Source organism: Anguilla rostrata, chromosome 14 (assembly GCF_018555375.3).
Source record: "Anguilla rostrata isolate EN2019 chromosome 14, ASM1855537v3, whole genome shotgun sequence".
Taxonomy (NCBI): domain Eukaryota; kingdom Metazoa; phylum Chordata; class Actinopteri; order Anguilliformes; family Anguillidae; genus Anguilla; species Anguilla rostrata.
The window spans coordinates 6070259-6087086 of NC_057946.1; the positions used below are offsets into that span (position 1 = coordinate 6070259).

General features: G+C 40.9%; 2 protein-coding genes across 3 annotated transcripts in view; both read left to right on the forward strand.

Moving 5' to 3' along the window:
- The first annotated feature begins 124 nt into the window (after positions 1–124).
- Positions 125–10252, forward strand: dck (deoxycytidine kinase). Its single transcript, XM_064306899.1, has 7 exons — positions 125–309; positions 981–1096; positions 5236–5429; positions 6838–6985; positions 7355–7470; positions 9267–9366; positions 9977–10252. Exons 1-7 carry the CDS (start codon positions 219–221, stop codon positions 10001–10003), a joined length of 792 nt encoding a protein of 263 aa, XP_064162969.1. The 5' UTR covers positions 125–218; the 3' UTR covers positions 10004–10252.
- A 2041-nt stretch (positions 10253–12293) lies between these two features.
- The window catches only part of LOC135238824 (electrogenic sodium bicarbonate cotransporter 1-like), a 47369-nt gene continuing 42834 nt past the window's right edge, over positions 12294–16828 (forward strand). The window contains exon 1 of one of the 2 annotated variants that reach the window (XM_064306913.1): positions 12294–12908. In XM_064306913.1, the coding sequence (XP_064162983.1) occupies positions 12889–12908 (20 nt within the window). In that variant the 5' untranslated portion in view covers positions 12294–12888. The remainder of the gene's footprint in view (positions 12909–16828) is intronic. The other variant, XM_064306914.1, reaches the window with a different exon arrangement.

The window sequence follows — 16828 nt, forward strand, 5'->3', positions numbered from 1 at the left end:
AATTGCGTAGAACCGATACAACCGCATAGAACTGAACACTGTGAATGGCTTGATTTCAGTGCTAGGCGGGGCATCTTCTCCACGTGACTGCCTGACGCACTGACAGACCATATGATCGTGACAGGCACTCGCGCCATTTTTTGAACTTTTGTTCTTCCTGCTTCCTAATCAGAAGGCAGATTAGACTTGTTGTGCAAAGGTTTGTACATTTAAGAATCATGTCGCCAACGACGAAGAGACCCTGCCCCAGTCCCTTGGACGACAGTTTAGAAAAAAGGATAAAACGAATTTCTATTGAAGGCAATATTGGTAAGTATTGACATTATGGTAAAACGATAGTTTAGCGTTAGCTAGGTAGTAGCTAGATATGTCCTGTGTCCATGCTTGCTGAGTCCAGATGCTCAGATTCGGATAATGTTGGAGCGCTGCTTTATATTTCTAAGGTTATTATTACAATAAATATAATTATCTAGCCTCGTGGTTAGCGTAACGAATGTGCTTTATGTACCTAGCTAACGTTAGTTGATTTACCAGCGGGCGCGGTAAAGGAGTGTTCCGTTGAGAGGGCGCCAAAGTTTCAGCTCGCATAAAAAAACCCGTAGCAAAGAACGATAAGTTAAAGCAATTTCAGATGGATAAAGTCCTAATCCCCAAGATAATAAACTGCAGAGATGTATTTACGTTATATGTAAGTTATTTTACTAGCTTGTCGTCATTGTTTGCAATACGTTTCTGATTAGAGACGTGTTTACAATATTTTCTCTTCTAATTTTCTTGCCTGTTGTGTCCGGTACCGTCCGCTAACCGACTGAAGAATTATGGCCATTCATTTTTAATTATATTTATTCCAATGAGGAGTAACGTTATCTTTTACTGGTTAGAATTTCGCCATTTGCCTTTTCTTTTTAGCACGACGAAAGGTTGCAGTAAAGCAAGGGTTAGCTAATGTGTCAACTTAGTGCTTTGTTTCTGTTCCGCAGCTGCAGGTAAATCCACATTTGTACATGCTCTGGAGCAACAGTGCAAGGACTGGGACGTGGTTCCGGAGCCTATTGCCAGATGGTGCAATGTACAGACCCAAAGCGGTGAATTTCAGGTAGCTACGTCGTCTATTTACTGCTTCTGCATGATTTATAAATTTGGGGCGGCTCACTGGGGTTGTGCAAGGGAGTACACTATACTACATGGGAATACTGTTCACATATGCATTTATGTTGAAGGTAGACTGTTGTTTGAGTATGGAGCGAATCTCCGCCTCCATAGGGAAGACAGGGCTGCTTGTTACTGATTAAGGATAAGAAATATGGAATGTGGCTGCCATCTGTTGGAAAATATTGTGGCAGCAGCTGCTAGGTCCTGTGGCATCAGCTAACACACAAATGGCACAGCCTGGAACAGCTGGGCATAACACAAGAACTCACTGCCGCTCTTACTCCAGTTACTCCAAATGCTTTCTTAAACAGTGGGGGGGGGGGGGGCAATGTTCAAATATCAGAGATAATAGGGACAGATTCATGGACAATCGAAAATCAGTCCTGGGTGATTGAAATTAGTTTTGGGATCCAAACTCCAAAACCAAAACCATATATCTGTGTGAAGTGTATCTATACAACCACATGCAGATCCTGGGGCACGACAAGCATTGAGGAGTATGGGATTCTATCTGGAGAATGTGGGCTTGAGTTGCCTTTATGGGCACACCCACACTCAGAATTTGATATGGCCTTTGCTGCCAGGCCATAGTGGGCTTCACTCCATACTGGAGGATTATGTACTTTTTGCTTAATATCGCTTTCCCACAAAAGGTTGTAAAAAAAAAAAAAAAATATATAAAATTTTTTGAAAAGCTGAAAAGGACAAAAAAGATGAAAGGCATTTTGAAGAAAGTCACTCAATACAATGGCCTGGGTGATGGTCTCCCTGAGATCAGAATGGCACTGTGGACTGAATGCCCACTCTCAGCTTCAGATACACGGCATTGATGAGCCCTTTGTGAGTCTTCAAAGTGCTCTCTGCAGGTAAATGCCAAAGTGTCTTGACAACCACCCTGCAACCATTTCCATGTCTTTTCTGTGGTTGCCATAGGCACAGAGTTCAGTGTTATGAAATGGTCCCCAGCGCCTTGTTGAAAATGCCTTGCAGGAACTGAGCACCGAGTCAACAACTGTTACAGGTGTTTAAAGGGAGAAACTCAGCTAGTGGAATTTGAACCTCCCGTGCTGATAGACTAAAACATAGTGAAGGGAGGATGTAACAGGAAACTTGTAATTCCACCGTAGTTTCATTTGCTGAAGGAAGTTCAGATCCCCAAGCATTCTTCAGTTATGGGCGGACAGAGTAAACTTGCACAGGTTCCACTTGAACAGCCTCGCGTCCGCAAAACATTATAACATCCTGTTTGTTCAGATGAACCGTGACGCGACAGTTGCTCGACCGTGGCGCGGTCCAACTGCCGCTGCACCCTGCACAGATGTGGGCGAACACTTGCATTACTTTGTGGGGGCGGGGGAAGGGTTAAACAAAAGCTGTTCTGGATGTTTAAGAAAATAGATCTTTGTATAGCTCCAGTACTTCCTGAGGGAGATGGAAATATAAGCCTATCTGATGTTGGATTGTTATGCGCTCTGTAGATCTGTGTATTTTTGTTTACATAGCGTACGTGTAACACGATAACAAGTGGGTAAATGTTGTGGTTGAAGTTTTTGAAGTTGTGTTTTCCCCCTCCCCCCCTCTGTTCATGCGTTGACCACAAGGGTGCATCATATGCTTGCTGTTGTCACGCATATTAGCAATGAACGGATGGATGTCTGAGGTCACTGAATCAGCTGTGTTCTTACTGCCTTGTGGGTTTCCATTCAATGAATTGCTGACATGTGAAATCTATTTATCTATTTCTTCAAACAAACATGACTTCTAGTGCATTTTCTCTTATTCCTCGAAAGGAATGCGCTCAAGTTTGTGGCAGCAGTGTTCCACTTGCACAGCTTTGGAGGCTGTTTCCCCTTCTGAAGTGAAGTGATAGCATGGTCACCGGAAAGGCTGCCTGTGCATGGCTAAATCTGAAATTGAACTGAGGGGTCTGTGCATTGAGGTGTCAGCACTGGAAATCATGACTATGAAAGACATTCTCTGAATGTCCACTTTTCCAATTTTTCATTTGGAAAGTGGCAGATCAATGGCAAAGGCCGTGTTTGAACAACACTAGGCTACTTTGTTCCCTTGTTTGTGATGAGTCAGAACAGGTTCAGTTTTATTTCTTGGTCAATTTGTTCTGGAAGAAAAAAGCTATTGAAAAAGTGATTTAGTACCTGGATACATGAATGACTAACTGTTTATCAGCCAAAGCGAGCACTCCTTTATGAACATGTGACCCTGCTTGCTTCAGTCAGTGTGGAATACAGCCTAAACAAAGAGGAGAGTCTGGCTTTTGTTTTTATGCACTAGGTTTATGGAAATCTGTCTGTCATTTCAAATTTCAGCTTTAAGCTGAAATTTCTTACTTAGTCTTTTATGTCATTTATTTTATTGATCTTATTTCATATTGATGCATTTCCCTGTTATTTATTATTGTCATTGTGGCTTTTATTAGTTGCTTTGTTTGTTTGTCTTATACTCTGAAGCATTTAGGAATGTTTTGTACAAAAGGATCTTTACAAATAGTTATTTCTATTTCAGCATAGGATTCATCCTTCCTGGAATACGTTGTCCAGGAGTCAGGACACAGTGTACCCTATTACACCATACGCATTTGAAACTAATGCAAAAGAAGTTCTTGGGAACAGATTAGAGTCATTTATGATTAGAAATTTGACAGTGCTAATTGTTTGAACTCAGGATAAGAAGGAACATTTTAGTTTTAATAGTTTCCACTGGCCTCATTGCATGGAACTAGAGGGAAGGATGGTCAATTTTATTGGTCAGAGGCTAATAAGGTTATGGTACAGCATTTGTTTTCTATATACCCGTGATCCAATAATGTGATGTGAATAATTTTTCATACAATTTAATGGATAATTTTGAGCTCCATTTTAATATCTGTATTGAAACCTGTGGCACATTCTTAATTAATCTTGCTATAGGTTATTACTCATGACTTTAGCTATACTGTGTTTGATTATTACACTTGATGTTTTTGCTGATGGACTGGTTTTAAATTTGCACATTTGATGTATCGCAAGCTTATGCACTATTGCATTTTAGTTTATATATAATTCCTAGGATAATTCTACATGCGTGCAGTGTGTCCCCCTGGTCGACAGTCAGTGCTGCACGATTGCCCCCCCTAGCCATGCTGCCGCGGTCCCAGTGGAGCTGCACTCTGCCACCTCTCCTGAACCCCCGCAGAACCACCAGATAAACCACCTGGTTCCTTCAGTTTCTCCTCCGGATCCCAACAGCCACAGTTATCCTCAACCGTAGCGCTCAGCCCGAGCCGTCACACTTGTCAGAACCACACCCTAGCTAAGAGCTACCTGGGATGACCTTGTGGTTTTTTTTTTTTTTTAATTTAATGGGCAGTGAGTCATGGAAAACTCCCGAAATCTCTGGCGCTCGTACGTGGCTGGTACTGCAGTCTCTAGCACGCGTGTGAGAACTGCTCGTCTTCCCTGTAATGAGATTGTTCACGTTTCACTGTTCTTTTTACTGACCCGGCTTTCAGCTGAACATTTAAGATGCACAGTTATTCCCAGTAACTTCTTTTTTTCACATTTGAAGCCATTTTCTTGTATTATATGATGTAAATAAAGAAAGGTTAAACAAAGCACAAATTCTGCATGAAAACTGGTGAGTCTGGTTCAAAACTTTCCTGCAATTTTGAAATCTTGCATATCTACAACTGGGTTTAAAAACATTGAATATACCATATAATTATGGGTTATTTGGAAGTAAATTATTTGAAAGTAAATCTCAAATTCCAACTTTTTTTTTTTTTTTTGCTTTTTACAAAACATAACTGGAGTTGTTGTCTGGATGGAAACTACATTTCCCAGAGAGTGGGTGGCTCAGTGATGAAGGTTTATATTTGTAATTGGTCTCCCTCGGTGAGTTATATGCTGGTTTGACAACAGTCCTGGTGAACCCTCTATTTTTACTTTGGTCAGAGAATGGGTTTTTCACAATTTATTTTCCAGAAGTCAAGCCAAATGTAATACGTGAGACCCTTTCCATGGTGAATGTAATGCGGTTATGGGCCTTGTGGTAAGTCTCGTCTTTTTTTTTTCCGTTTTTTTGCAGGAGCTGACCACCTCTCAGAAGAGCGGCGGGAACGTCCTGCAGATGATGTATGAGAAGCCAGAGCGGTGGGCCTACACCTTCCAGAGCTACGCCTGCATGAGCAGGATACGGGCCCAGATCAGATCCACCAACGGGAAGCTCCGAGAAGCTGAAGACCCGGTGCAGTTCTTTGAGAGATCCGTGTACAGCGACAGGTATAGCCAACGGTCGCACACTGTTAAAGTGATCGCTCTTTCCTTTGGGGAGCCATAGGACGTCAGTGTTTTTCGCGCTCGCTACTTAATGAGTTAAAGCCGTTAAACTGATGTTATCTCACCTCAACTGGTTTCTTGTGTCTGAACTTTGGGTGATTTTAAGGTGAAACACAACATGGCCAACCTGTGGCATCTATATTATAAAGCTCATGAATTTTATAAATAACATGGGCCAGTTGGGAATTTTGTCATTTCGTAGTCTACTTAGAATGAATTAACCCAACCTACAGATCCAGGAATGAATTTCTCCAACTATACTTGTGTTGTAGCATATGACATTTGGAAATTGTGATGTTACTAATGCCCAATTTTTCTCTTAATCACATCACATTATGTTAGATTATATTAATTTAGCAGACTTTTCCAGAAAACCCATTGGTATAGGAGAAACATAAGTGAATTCACATGATTATTATAAGGTGAATGCACTTTTGTTTTTCCCTGTGTTGTAAGTTGTTCTAGATAAATGAATGTATCCAAAATTTTAAAACATGAGCAACAACATCAGTCACCTAACCAAGCTGTAGATATAGTCCATTGTAAACTGTCACAGTGTTGTGTAAATCCATTTATTGTGTACTAGCCTTATGCTAATAGGCCAACTGGTAGAACCTGATATATAGTGCATTCTGTAGAGAAGTGGGAGACAGGAATTAAGCTGGAGGTCTTCATCTCAGTTAAAGAATTGCCAACATTTCAGTCAAACATAACTGCTGCGTTTCTGTGTTAGGACAATCACCTGTAAGGATTTTTTGGGAATTATGGGGTGGCAGTAAATTCACCCGTTTTGTTACAAAAACAACAGAAATGAAGAAACATTCTTCAAAAGTGGAGATGTCAGTTCTCATCAGAATGTAACCCTACATAAAATATGACTGATTTCTATAAGAAACTATTTTTTATCACCTTGTACTTGACAGTACATTTTCTGCCAGTTTACTGTTATGAAAGCAGTAAGTACAATTTATGTCCAACTGTCCAACACGTGTGTAGTACAGGAAATCATGTAAGTGGCTGAAGTTAGATATGGTCGCACCAAATGAGAACACGGTGATAATTCAAAGACACGGATTTCAGTACTACAGCGTGTTCTATGTACACATTGACAGTAACTAGAACATTCCAGTCCTGATAAGCAGTCCTTCCGATAAGCCAACCCTGATTAGATTCAAAGCTAACGCTGCAAGTGTATCATGGCTGCTTGTGTACGTCTCAAATGGAGCGGTGACATTTTTAAAATGATGACCGCTCAAACGGGTGCCCATGAGTCACCCTTTTCAGACCGACTCCCAAAAATAAGACCTCCCAGACCCAGTGACCTGATCCTTTTTTTTTTTTTTCCCCTCAGATACATATTTGCCGCAAACCTGTACGAGAGCGAATGCTTAAATGAAACTGAATGGGCCATTTACCAGGACTGGCACGGGTGGCTGCACAAGCAGTTTGGGAAACACATTGAGCTGGACGGGATCATCTACCTTCGAGCCGCGCCTGAGGTCTGGACACATTTCTCTCTCTCTCTCTCTCTTTTTTTTTTTTTTTTGGACCTCTCTGTAGTTCAGTCAGTGTTAGAGTGAGCTCAGCCGATAGCCAAATGTGAGCAATGGAGTTCAGTCTTTCTTTGAGTGTATTTATGATAGACCCCTGCCTGCGTTTTACAGTACCCTTCTGCACACCCTCTAAACATGCCTATCAGTTGCAGCTCCATAGTAGGGGTTGATTTCACTGATCCGAAATGCTTCCTCAGCACAGGACCCAAAATAGAGCGGGTTGGAATTAAGAATACAAGGACGGGCTGCACGGGGCGGGACTGTGTCACTCATGAACTTTCCGTTTGGCTCCACTTTTCTCCCTGTCTTTTTTAGAGATGCCTGGAGAGGCTGCACCTGAGAGGGAGAGAGGAGGAACAGGACATCCCCCTCGAGTATTTAGAGAAGCTCCACTTCAAACATGAAAGTTGGCTACAGCACAGGACAATGCGGTGAGACACCCTCAACGAAACCCTTCCAAACGGTACTCCTGCAAGTGCAGGTTTAGGATTTCAGTGTAAATTCAGCAGTGAACCACCATCAAAATCGTAAAGATGGTGGGAATCATGATGTTTGTTTATATTAAGGAATTGTCTTTAGGAGTTGATATTTATTGTACAGTCCCATTCCCATTGGCAGTAGTCCCATTCTATCTGAAAGTGTACAGCAACGCCTGTCTCTGCCCACTTTACAATTTTAATAGATGTGAATCAGGGGGGTTGAGATTGGGAGCACAGAGGGGTGGTGGGAAGAGGGAGGGATGATGTAACCAGTCCGGAAAGCATCATGGGTACGTAGGCGGGGCTAGCGAGGGAAGAGAACAATCCCGCACATGTCAACAAAAAAAACATGAAAACGAAAAAAACAAATCTTGTCTGTCACTGTTCTGAATATAGGGATTCACCGTAGATCAAGCTAGATGTAATTGCTAGTTCATTATAATGTCAGCAAATTACTTTGTTGGTTCCTAAAGACTGGCAAAGGTATTGTGGCAAACTAAACTGAATAGTGTCCTCCTCATGTGGTTACAGGGTAGACAAATCCAGCTGTATCATTCCCTGAGATCTTCTGTCTTGCTTGCTTCCCCGATAAGGACGCACGTCAATGATCCATGACCTTGAAAAGTCGACAAACGTTAGCTAGCTGTCCACAATCCAGCGCTTTCTCTTTGAACATTCAGCTACGTAAGCAATAACAGCAGCATTTTGTGAGTGACTTACTGGTGCTCTGACATCCACGGATGCAACAAGTGAAACCCATGCTAGCCATCTCTGCTAAAATGTAAAAATGCTACAATGAGAAAAGACGTTACGATCGGAAAAGCTACGTACAGTTATAAAAACAGGTCTGACTACCTAAATCTTAACGAGTGAACTATAAAATGCTACTACTAATGACCTACTCAAATAGAGCAAAAGAACCATATAGAAAATGAAACTGGAATGGTGCAAGGAAAGACTGCAAAGGATTACTAGCTAGGCTAATCTAAAGAGGAAAACGAATCACTGTCCAGGCTTTCGCAACTCGACCGTAGGCTGTTTGAAATGAGCAGGGTAATCGGTGCAGTCGTGTTGGATCAGTTTGAATAGGCTACATAATTAATACTTGCCCATCAATCAAGAAGAGGGGTGGAGAAGATGGGGTGTTGCCTTGTTTACGTAAAAGCAGGTTTTACGTACTTTTGCGTCATAGATGTGGGCTGGGCTCCCAGGCAAACCAAAACAAAACTTTTCACCTGTGGATGGCAATTCATGGCTTTTTTTTTTTTTTTTTTTTTTGCACAAAATGTGGTGGCAGGGCTTAATTAGATTTTTTAAATAATAGGACTAGTGTCATGCATCAAATGGAGCCATGGTACTTGGCTTTCTAACTCAAAAAAATGTGATTTAGTGTTTATTACCTCTTTAAGCAGAACGAGAACAGTCCAATGGTTTCCAAGAACAAAAAATGACAATAGTATATTATATCAAGTATTGGACTATTGGGTATAAAAATATAATGCACTTCACATTTGAGGATTTTTTTTCCCCGTGGGAAGCGGCATTGTTTTTCCCCACTGTGGGTTTGGCATTTCCCAGCTATTAGCTCCAATATCCAACTCTGCTTGTCACAAAGAAATCAACACTGTTTATTCTAGAGGAAAAAAGGGGGGGGGGGGGGGACATCGGTGTGATGCACTTTTTTATAATGCTGTCATTCTCGTATTTGCAGGATGTCTCACGTAACGCTTCTGATCTCTTTTCCACAGCATGGAATTTGACTATTTGTACGATGTACCGGTTTTGACCCTGGATGTAAATGAAGATTTTAAATCTGATAAAATAAAAATCACCGATATGATTGAGAAGGTCAGTGTAACACTTAAAATCCTGTTTCCTCCATAATTGGTTCAGTTGTTATTAGTTTACCTTACACATAGTCATCTGTCATTATGTAGGCTGATGTTGTTATTCAGCATTGCTTCAACATGCTTTGTGTTTTGCGGGCTGCTGGGTGGCTCATCCTGCACTGAGGCAGTGTTCTAGTGCACGGATGGGGCCCCACAGTCTGGCCTCATATATGGACCGCATTAGTGCTGACTGGCTCACGGTCGGGTCCTGCGTAACCTAGGGATGGGAGGCTTCTGATGACAGCGTCCTACCGCTCGCCAGTGACCCCCGACGGGGACACCTGCACATTTCGATAGTTGATTCAGTCGGGAAGAGGACTGCTGTCCTCAACCTGTTTCTTTTTTACACTGGCTGCATGATTATTGGGAAAGGTAGCCGTCACATGAGGTGCTATCAGTTTACTGCTGATATTATCAGTAATTATTCACAAATCACAGGCAGCCACTTGAATTTTCTTGATGGATACAGATTCAACCATCTGTTAGAACTGAGTCTATCAATGGCAGTGATTAAAATAGGGGGAATGCCTTATAATATATGCTTTTTGTTCATGTTTTCTTGCCTGCAGGTCAAAGAGTTCCTGAGTACTATATAAACACTGGTTATTTGCTGGAGAAGGACCATCTTTTGCAGTCAGTCAAGAGAAACAATTTGACACAGACAAGAATTGAAATCAAGTATTCAGAAATGTATGTGACAGTTTATTGATATATATTTATATTTAGTGTGTAGTACTATTTTAGTGTAGTAACTGACTTGTTAATTGTCTGATTCCATGTGCGATTCCATGTATATTTGTGATTTTAAGGTACAAATAAAATTGCTTTTATTTAAATATTTGAAATGACTTGCGTGCATCAAATGTTGCGTAATGCAAGGGCTTGTTATGCACCAGACCTGGGTAAAATACATATTTGTTTTGGATTCAAATACTTTTCTGTGCTCTATTGATCTTGCCTGGTGTGATTGAGCCTGCCAAGGAGGGGGGGGTTTGCACATTTGGAGAGTATTTCATTGGTTCCAATACACCAGACAAGATCAGCAAAGCGTAGAAAACCGTTTGAATCCAAAACAAATACGTACTTCACCCAGGTCTGTTATGCACCTTTGAAAACCCTGGAGTGTGTGAGAACTCCAGCTGCTTGAAGTCATGATTTACTTATCGCCAGTGGAAAAAACGCGCAACTAGTAGTGCACTTCATAAAACTCTGCAATGTCACTGCAGCAGAAGGAAAACCTTTACTCCACCCTTTTCTGTAGGCCTCTCTCAACACACCATAAATCACTGTCTGTGAAGCAGGATAAACCACAGGATTCTCCACCGTGCACATTTTGTCACCTTCCTGTGAGCCGAAGAGGGAAGCCAACTGAATCCAGAACCCCCAGACTGCAGTTCTTCATTAATAATTATCCTGGTGATCATACAAAAAAAATTATACAAACATTCTGGGACCCATTCTTAAAGGAGGGATAGATAGAGCAACGCCAAGACAAATGTTTTCATCAAGAGAACTGGTGTTTCCCCATGATGAGCCACACATCATATCTCGTATCACATGTCCCGACTTTTTAAATGGTCAGTATCTGGCTCTCATTCCACATGGCTGTCATTCACTAGATCACACTTTTTAGAGTACATGTTTTGAGAAATTATCCAAATTAAATTAGTCAATTTTCAAATAATTGCTGTAGTTTTTGTGGGCAGGGGCAAGCTTGTTATGAAGTATATTGTATATTAATTCAATAGGTGTTCTTTTTATATATGTTCTTTTAAAAAAAAAAAAGTATATATTTTTTTCTTTCTTTTTAAAAAGAAATATATTAGTTTCATTTCGTATTTTGTAGCGGCATCACACATATTTTACTATAGTATTGACAAATGTCACTACGTTGAAACATTGCAAATACATGTAACTGAGGCAGTTGTTGGATTTTCGATACCTCGTGTTTTATCAATTTCATCCAGAAGATGTCGCAGTACTCCAAAATTCTTTAAAGTATTAGTGTAGTGTCCATTGCATTTACCGAGGAAGGATAACCTGAGGGTTTTTGAGCGTCTGATTGACACCTGAAACAACAGGCGATTCAAGTTACCATTCAGTGGCTTCAATTATGCAATGAAGTCCTGAGTTGTAACATAAAAACGCCACTGTTATACAAAATAAACACAATATATAAACATATGTAATAACATGTCCAATGGTAATTAAATACTTGTTTCAAGTAGGCTATTTACAAAACAGTTAACAAAACATTTGAAATCACAGTTTTTGTCTACTTTGGAACAAGAATGGCAATGGATTATATGCTTATTTAGCCAGTGGTTCTCGATCTCGTACTGAGGGACCCCTGTGTCCTATGTTGGTTTTTGCTACAGCTAATCTGTTGCTTAAGCAAAGTTGTAAAATTTAAATTCTTTAAGATTTTTTCTCCCTTAAACCTATTGACACAATGCAGGTTTGACTCGTTATCACTTTCGTTGTCTTTGAATTCTTTATTATCTTTCAAATGGTTAGTTTAGATGTACAGGTGTCCACACCCAGCTTGCAAAAATTCTGGGATTCATTATCTTGATGTTGTCATGCCTCCTAGTTTGACTTAGAATAGGTTAGGTCAGAGAGTAATGTTTACTGTGTGAACTGGACTTAATGCGTTCATGGCTATGAATAACTGTTACAAAACGAGTATTGTACCTTATCGGACTTGTGTTTTGTAGTTGTTCCAATGACCTTCGGTATGCACTTATTGAACGTCGCTTTGGGTAAAAGCGTCTGCCAAATAAATGCAATAGTAAGCTGGAACAAAACCAACATACCCAGGGACTGAGTTTGAACCACTGATTTACACTATCGGTGTAACAGCCCTATGACAGCCTACGTACTCTGACTCTGCACCTGCTCACACACACTTCCCAGCTCGAGGATCAGTACGGAGGAGTGTGAACATAAAGCTAAGCGTCGTAACTTTTTGACCTCTTATTTAGCTACCTCCCACTTGTGGCGTGACGTTGTAAGAGGGACGGTGCTTTAAATATGGAAAAAGACACGCTTAGCATGGAGCGGTAGTACTACTTCTGACGCTACCTATACAGAGACAAGAATACTACAAACACGAAGTTGAAGGCTCATTTAAATATGTTTGCCTGGGCGGACTATGGTCCTGCAGCCTTATGATTAAAAAAAAAAATGTTTTAGTATAGCTTATTACTCGAATAACCGTCAGTCAAATGGGAAATTAGCCACGCGTTCTCTGTACGCATATTTCGAAATCAATTTTTGATCAGTTCTGGCATTTGTACGTGGGTGGGAAAAATACCTAAATAATAATAAGTAGCCAGGTGAGTTAGCAAGCAGCTTCGTGTAGGCTACACAAGAGTTTGAAGCGAAGAGATTAGACAATTCGGGGCTTTGTTGAGCAAGCACACTGGACGGCGACTCCGCGTTCCTTGGACTTCAGGAGGAATTGCTTCAGCGAGACAAAATGAGCAGCGATAAAAACAAGTAAGTGTTCAAAGTGAAGTTGCGTTTTTAAAAATAATCCCAAATTGTCTTTAAAGCATTGCTGAATTATTTGTTGTGAATGGTTTAAACCAGTTGGTGAGCTGTCCATGCTGAGTTTCCAATGTTAGTCCACTTTGGTCAAAAGGAGGTAATATAATATCTCCAAGCAGAACAGCAGTAGTGAGAAGTCGATTACAGCTGGTTCGTATTTCAGCGTGCAGCCCAGTCGCTTTGTCCAAGCCAGCACGAACTAATCGTCTAAGAATTTCCACGACAGTTGTTTATTTACCTTGGTTTACTTTTTATTATAAGTGCTAGATATCATCGTCCTGGATATCTGTGCGCAAATTTGGATCGGACTTCTTGTGAAGAATGTCTTATCAAGTTTCTTGGAAGACTACACTTCCAAGAACACACACCCTTGCCTATCAAAAGTAAATTAATCTCATCTTGCAAAATAAGTGACTTTTTGAACATGTTTCAGCGTCAGTGTATCGAACGAAACAACGCACGGCGTGTTGTTGGCACAGTAAGCTACCTATGAAACCGACACTATTTTCGGAATTGTAGTTTTACTATGTTGCTACCTTTCAGATGGATGATGTAAACTATTGACTAACTATTGATAAATGCGAAGTAGGTCTTGGAAAATCCTTGTTACATCTTCCGTGTAAATCTCGTGCGAACGCGGTAATCTATTTTTCTTGGAAGAGGCAGTTGCAGTGAATAATCCTTCACATGGAGTGCCAACACGTTATATTTCGACACTAAAAAAGCAACTTTAATTGCCCGTTTGATTCGCATAAGTGAATTTGGGAAAAGAATGTATGATTTCCTGGGATCTGAAAACAATTCCACGACGACAGCGAAGCAACATTTGAATGTGTCACTGAAACTTGGCAGACTGCGAACAAGCATACTTGTTTGCATTTACAATTTATGATGTAGCTAATTATGTTGTAAGAATTGTATATAAGAATGCTGTTGAAAGCTGTATGCGTAATCAATTTGCCAGTTGACACGATGCTTTCTAGAGTGAAAGTGATTGCTCGCAAAATGAAACCACTTCAGATAATTGTTTGTTCCATACATACAGTGGAGTATAGTGACAAATTAGACAGGTTAAAAAGTGGGTTTTCTTTCAGAGCTTTAGTCTGCTGTAGTCGCTTCTGTGATCTTTACATGTGAGCATCTTGTGGATGCGGTGTGGAAGTGCTGGCTGGCACTGCGTGTTTTGGAGAACGGCAAGTTGTCTTCACTGTTCACTATGTACACTGCATATGCAGGCGTGTACATAGTTTACAAGAGATGGGTTTGGAGAAGAATTCCTGAACTTGCGACACTTGGAGGTTTTCCAGCTTCCTTGTATTTCTCAAGTACTTAGGCTACTAGCACAGCTATTGTCAGTGGAAATTCCAAAGAGATTAAATGAACGGTCCTTGTTTGCATAAATACCATATATGTGTGTGTGTGTGTGTATATATATAATACACACGCACACACACACAGACAGATGACAAATTAAAGGAAAAACCTGAATGAGTGGAGAAACATGACAAATGCAGATGCTCTGTACAGGAGTACTGCTTGATAAAATTAAGCAATTAACATCCTATCATGCTCTGTATTGGCATGTATAAAAATGCTGAGCAGGCCCAGTTGACGTCGATTTTAGTCAAAAGCGTACATTCAATGACCCTGATGCTCGTTCATTAGTGTGATATGTGAGGAAAAATAGAATAGTAACTTTTTCTTATGTGACTGAGAATGACACTGGTCTACAGAGATGTGGAGGAAAAAGTGATATGGTCAGATGTATATTCTCGGCAAGTGGGTGTGGCGTACACCAAGAGAACAGTGCAGGCCTAAATGCTTGTCCCCTACAGTAAGGGGGTCTGGTGGCTCTGTTATGCTGTGGGGGACATTTTCCTGGCATGGTTTGGGTCCACTTGTCCCCTTGAAGGTAAGGGTCACTGCAAATCAATACAAAGTTATTCCGAGTAATCACCTTTATCCTATGATGAAAAAGACCTTGAATCAAGACTATACACTGAAAGCAGTCTTATTCCTACACTAAGGAAGCAATTTAACACACCTGGGTAATTGGAAACACTAAAAAGTGCTGCAATTTCTACATGGTGAAACAAAACTGTATAAAAAATCAAGAAAAAAATGTATTAGCCTGAAACATTATGGAGCCCATTGTATATACATGCATACATGCATGCATGCATGCATACATGCATGCACACAATGCTGAGAACACCAGAGAATGTGTGTAGCCTAATCTCTGTAACGGCACACAAAGTCCAGGGTAAAATCCAGAGCTGCATAGCGTGCTCTGTTTCCCCTGGGTCTTGATGTTGAAGGGTACAGGGTTGCTTGGTTTGATATGCAAAACATGATGCACAAAACCTATTCTGTTTGCTTTCTGGGTTTTACAGTGGGGTCTGAGTGGACTCTGTCAGTTTTCTGTATCACATCTCTAAGCAAGATTTGTGTGGATAGAGGATTCTCCTGGGAAATTCAGATGAGTTGATGGCGTTATCTGAGGAACAGCTTGTATCCTTCCTGTTTTTGTTTATCTCCACACCCACTCCCCTTTTTATTGGACACTTGAGCTCCAGGATTGGGAGGAGGGGGGTTCTTCGGTTCTACTGCAAACTAAGGATTAATTTTCAACACAAGGTCATGCGTGGCCTGATCTGAGCACCCTTTTGCAGACAGCTTAAATTTATATGTCTATCCAGTTTTGTTTCTTTTTGAGCCACTTGGTCATTTCTACCCAAAAAGAATCAGTCAGCACTCATTGGCTAAACCAGAGAATGGTCACAGAATCGTTTCAAATAATTATCACTACCATAAACAAATAGTTTCTGCCAACTTCTGATTGGGAGCCTTGTTAATTCAGTTAAAAAGCCACATCAATCCCTCCGTTTATGGCAAAATCCCATCTCCCCTTTGAATTGTGTCTTGTCATTTTTGTCACGTCCGTCACTTCCCCACGTGCAAAGTGACAGTGGACCATTGATTCTATGTTTTAGCCAACAGCTGTTTGTGCCATGTGTGATGTAACCCCAACCAACGGGAATGGCCAGCTTACAGAGCAATTCATTTGAAAGTACAGACTGTGTACCACCGGTCTGAACCATGTGATGAGGCTACAGCTGCAGCTTTCCAGCTTGTGTGTTCTGAAGGAACATCTCAGCCCGATCTGGGTATCATCACTGGGCAGGTTCCCAAAAAAACGGATTGAAGGACACAACGGAAACACAACGGCCAACCTTCAGGACGTTAGGAACCTGCTGTACGTTTCCTTGTGCGTAAAAACGCAAAAAGACAAATGGCCTCTTTGTAGTTCATCTTGGTGGGCTGTTACTTCTGTCCTGCCAAATGCTACGCACCCTCCCCCTTCTACACTGTGTGGTTTCGGGTAACCCAGATAGGTCATGCCCTGTGGAGCTACTATATTTCATCAGCAGTACGGTATGCCCTGGTTAATCTTCAGTCATCTGAACTGGAAGAAAGCTTTGAGCTGGAAACTAAGGGGGAGTGTGCTTTTCTTATTGAGGAAATTATGGAATTGTAATGGATATTAAGTGATTTTTGTGGCTGGATGCTATTTTCCCTATGTTATGGTTCTATATTGCTTTTCCAAGGAGGTTTAAAATAAAACAGAGTTCTTAAAAGCCATTTTAATGGATGAATTCACAAAATGAGAGACAAAATCAGTTCACGTCTGACCACAAATTTGACTGAGTGCTGTTCTAACAGAGCCCTGTTTTAAAAAACAAAAAAATTTTCCCCCTCCATCTTCCAAGTAGAATAAAAGATGTGGGACTGCGAGGTCCATCAATATGTTATTTAGTTTATGCACGTGGGCCTGTCCTTTCAGTCACAGAATAAGTCTGTGTAAAATT

Coding starts and splice junctions, on each gene's coding strand:
- dck (XM_064306899.1), top strand. CDS start 219: ATGTCGCCAACGACGAAGAGACCCTGCCCCAGTCCCTTGGACGACAGT. Junction 5,430..6,837: donor AGATCCGTGTACAGCGACAG/GTATAGCCAACG, acceptor TTTTCCCCTCAG/ATACATATTTGCCGCAAACC. Junction 9,367..9,976: donor TCACCGATATGATTGAGAAG/GTCAGTGTAACA, acceptor TCTTGCCTGCAG/GTCAAAGAGTTCCTGAGTAC.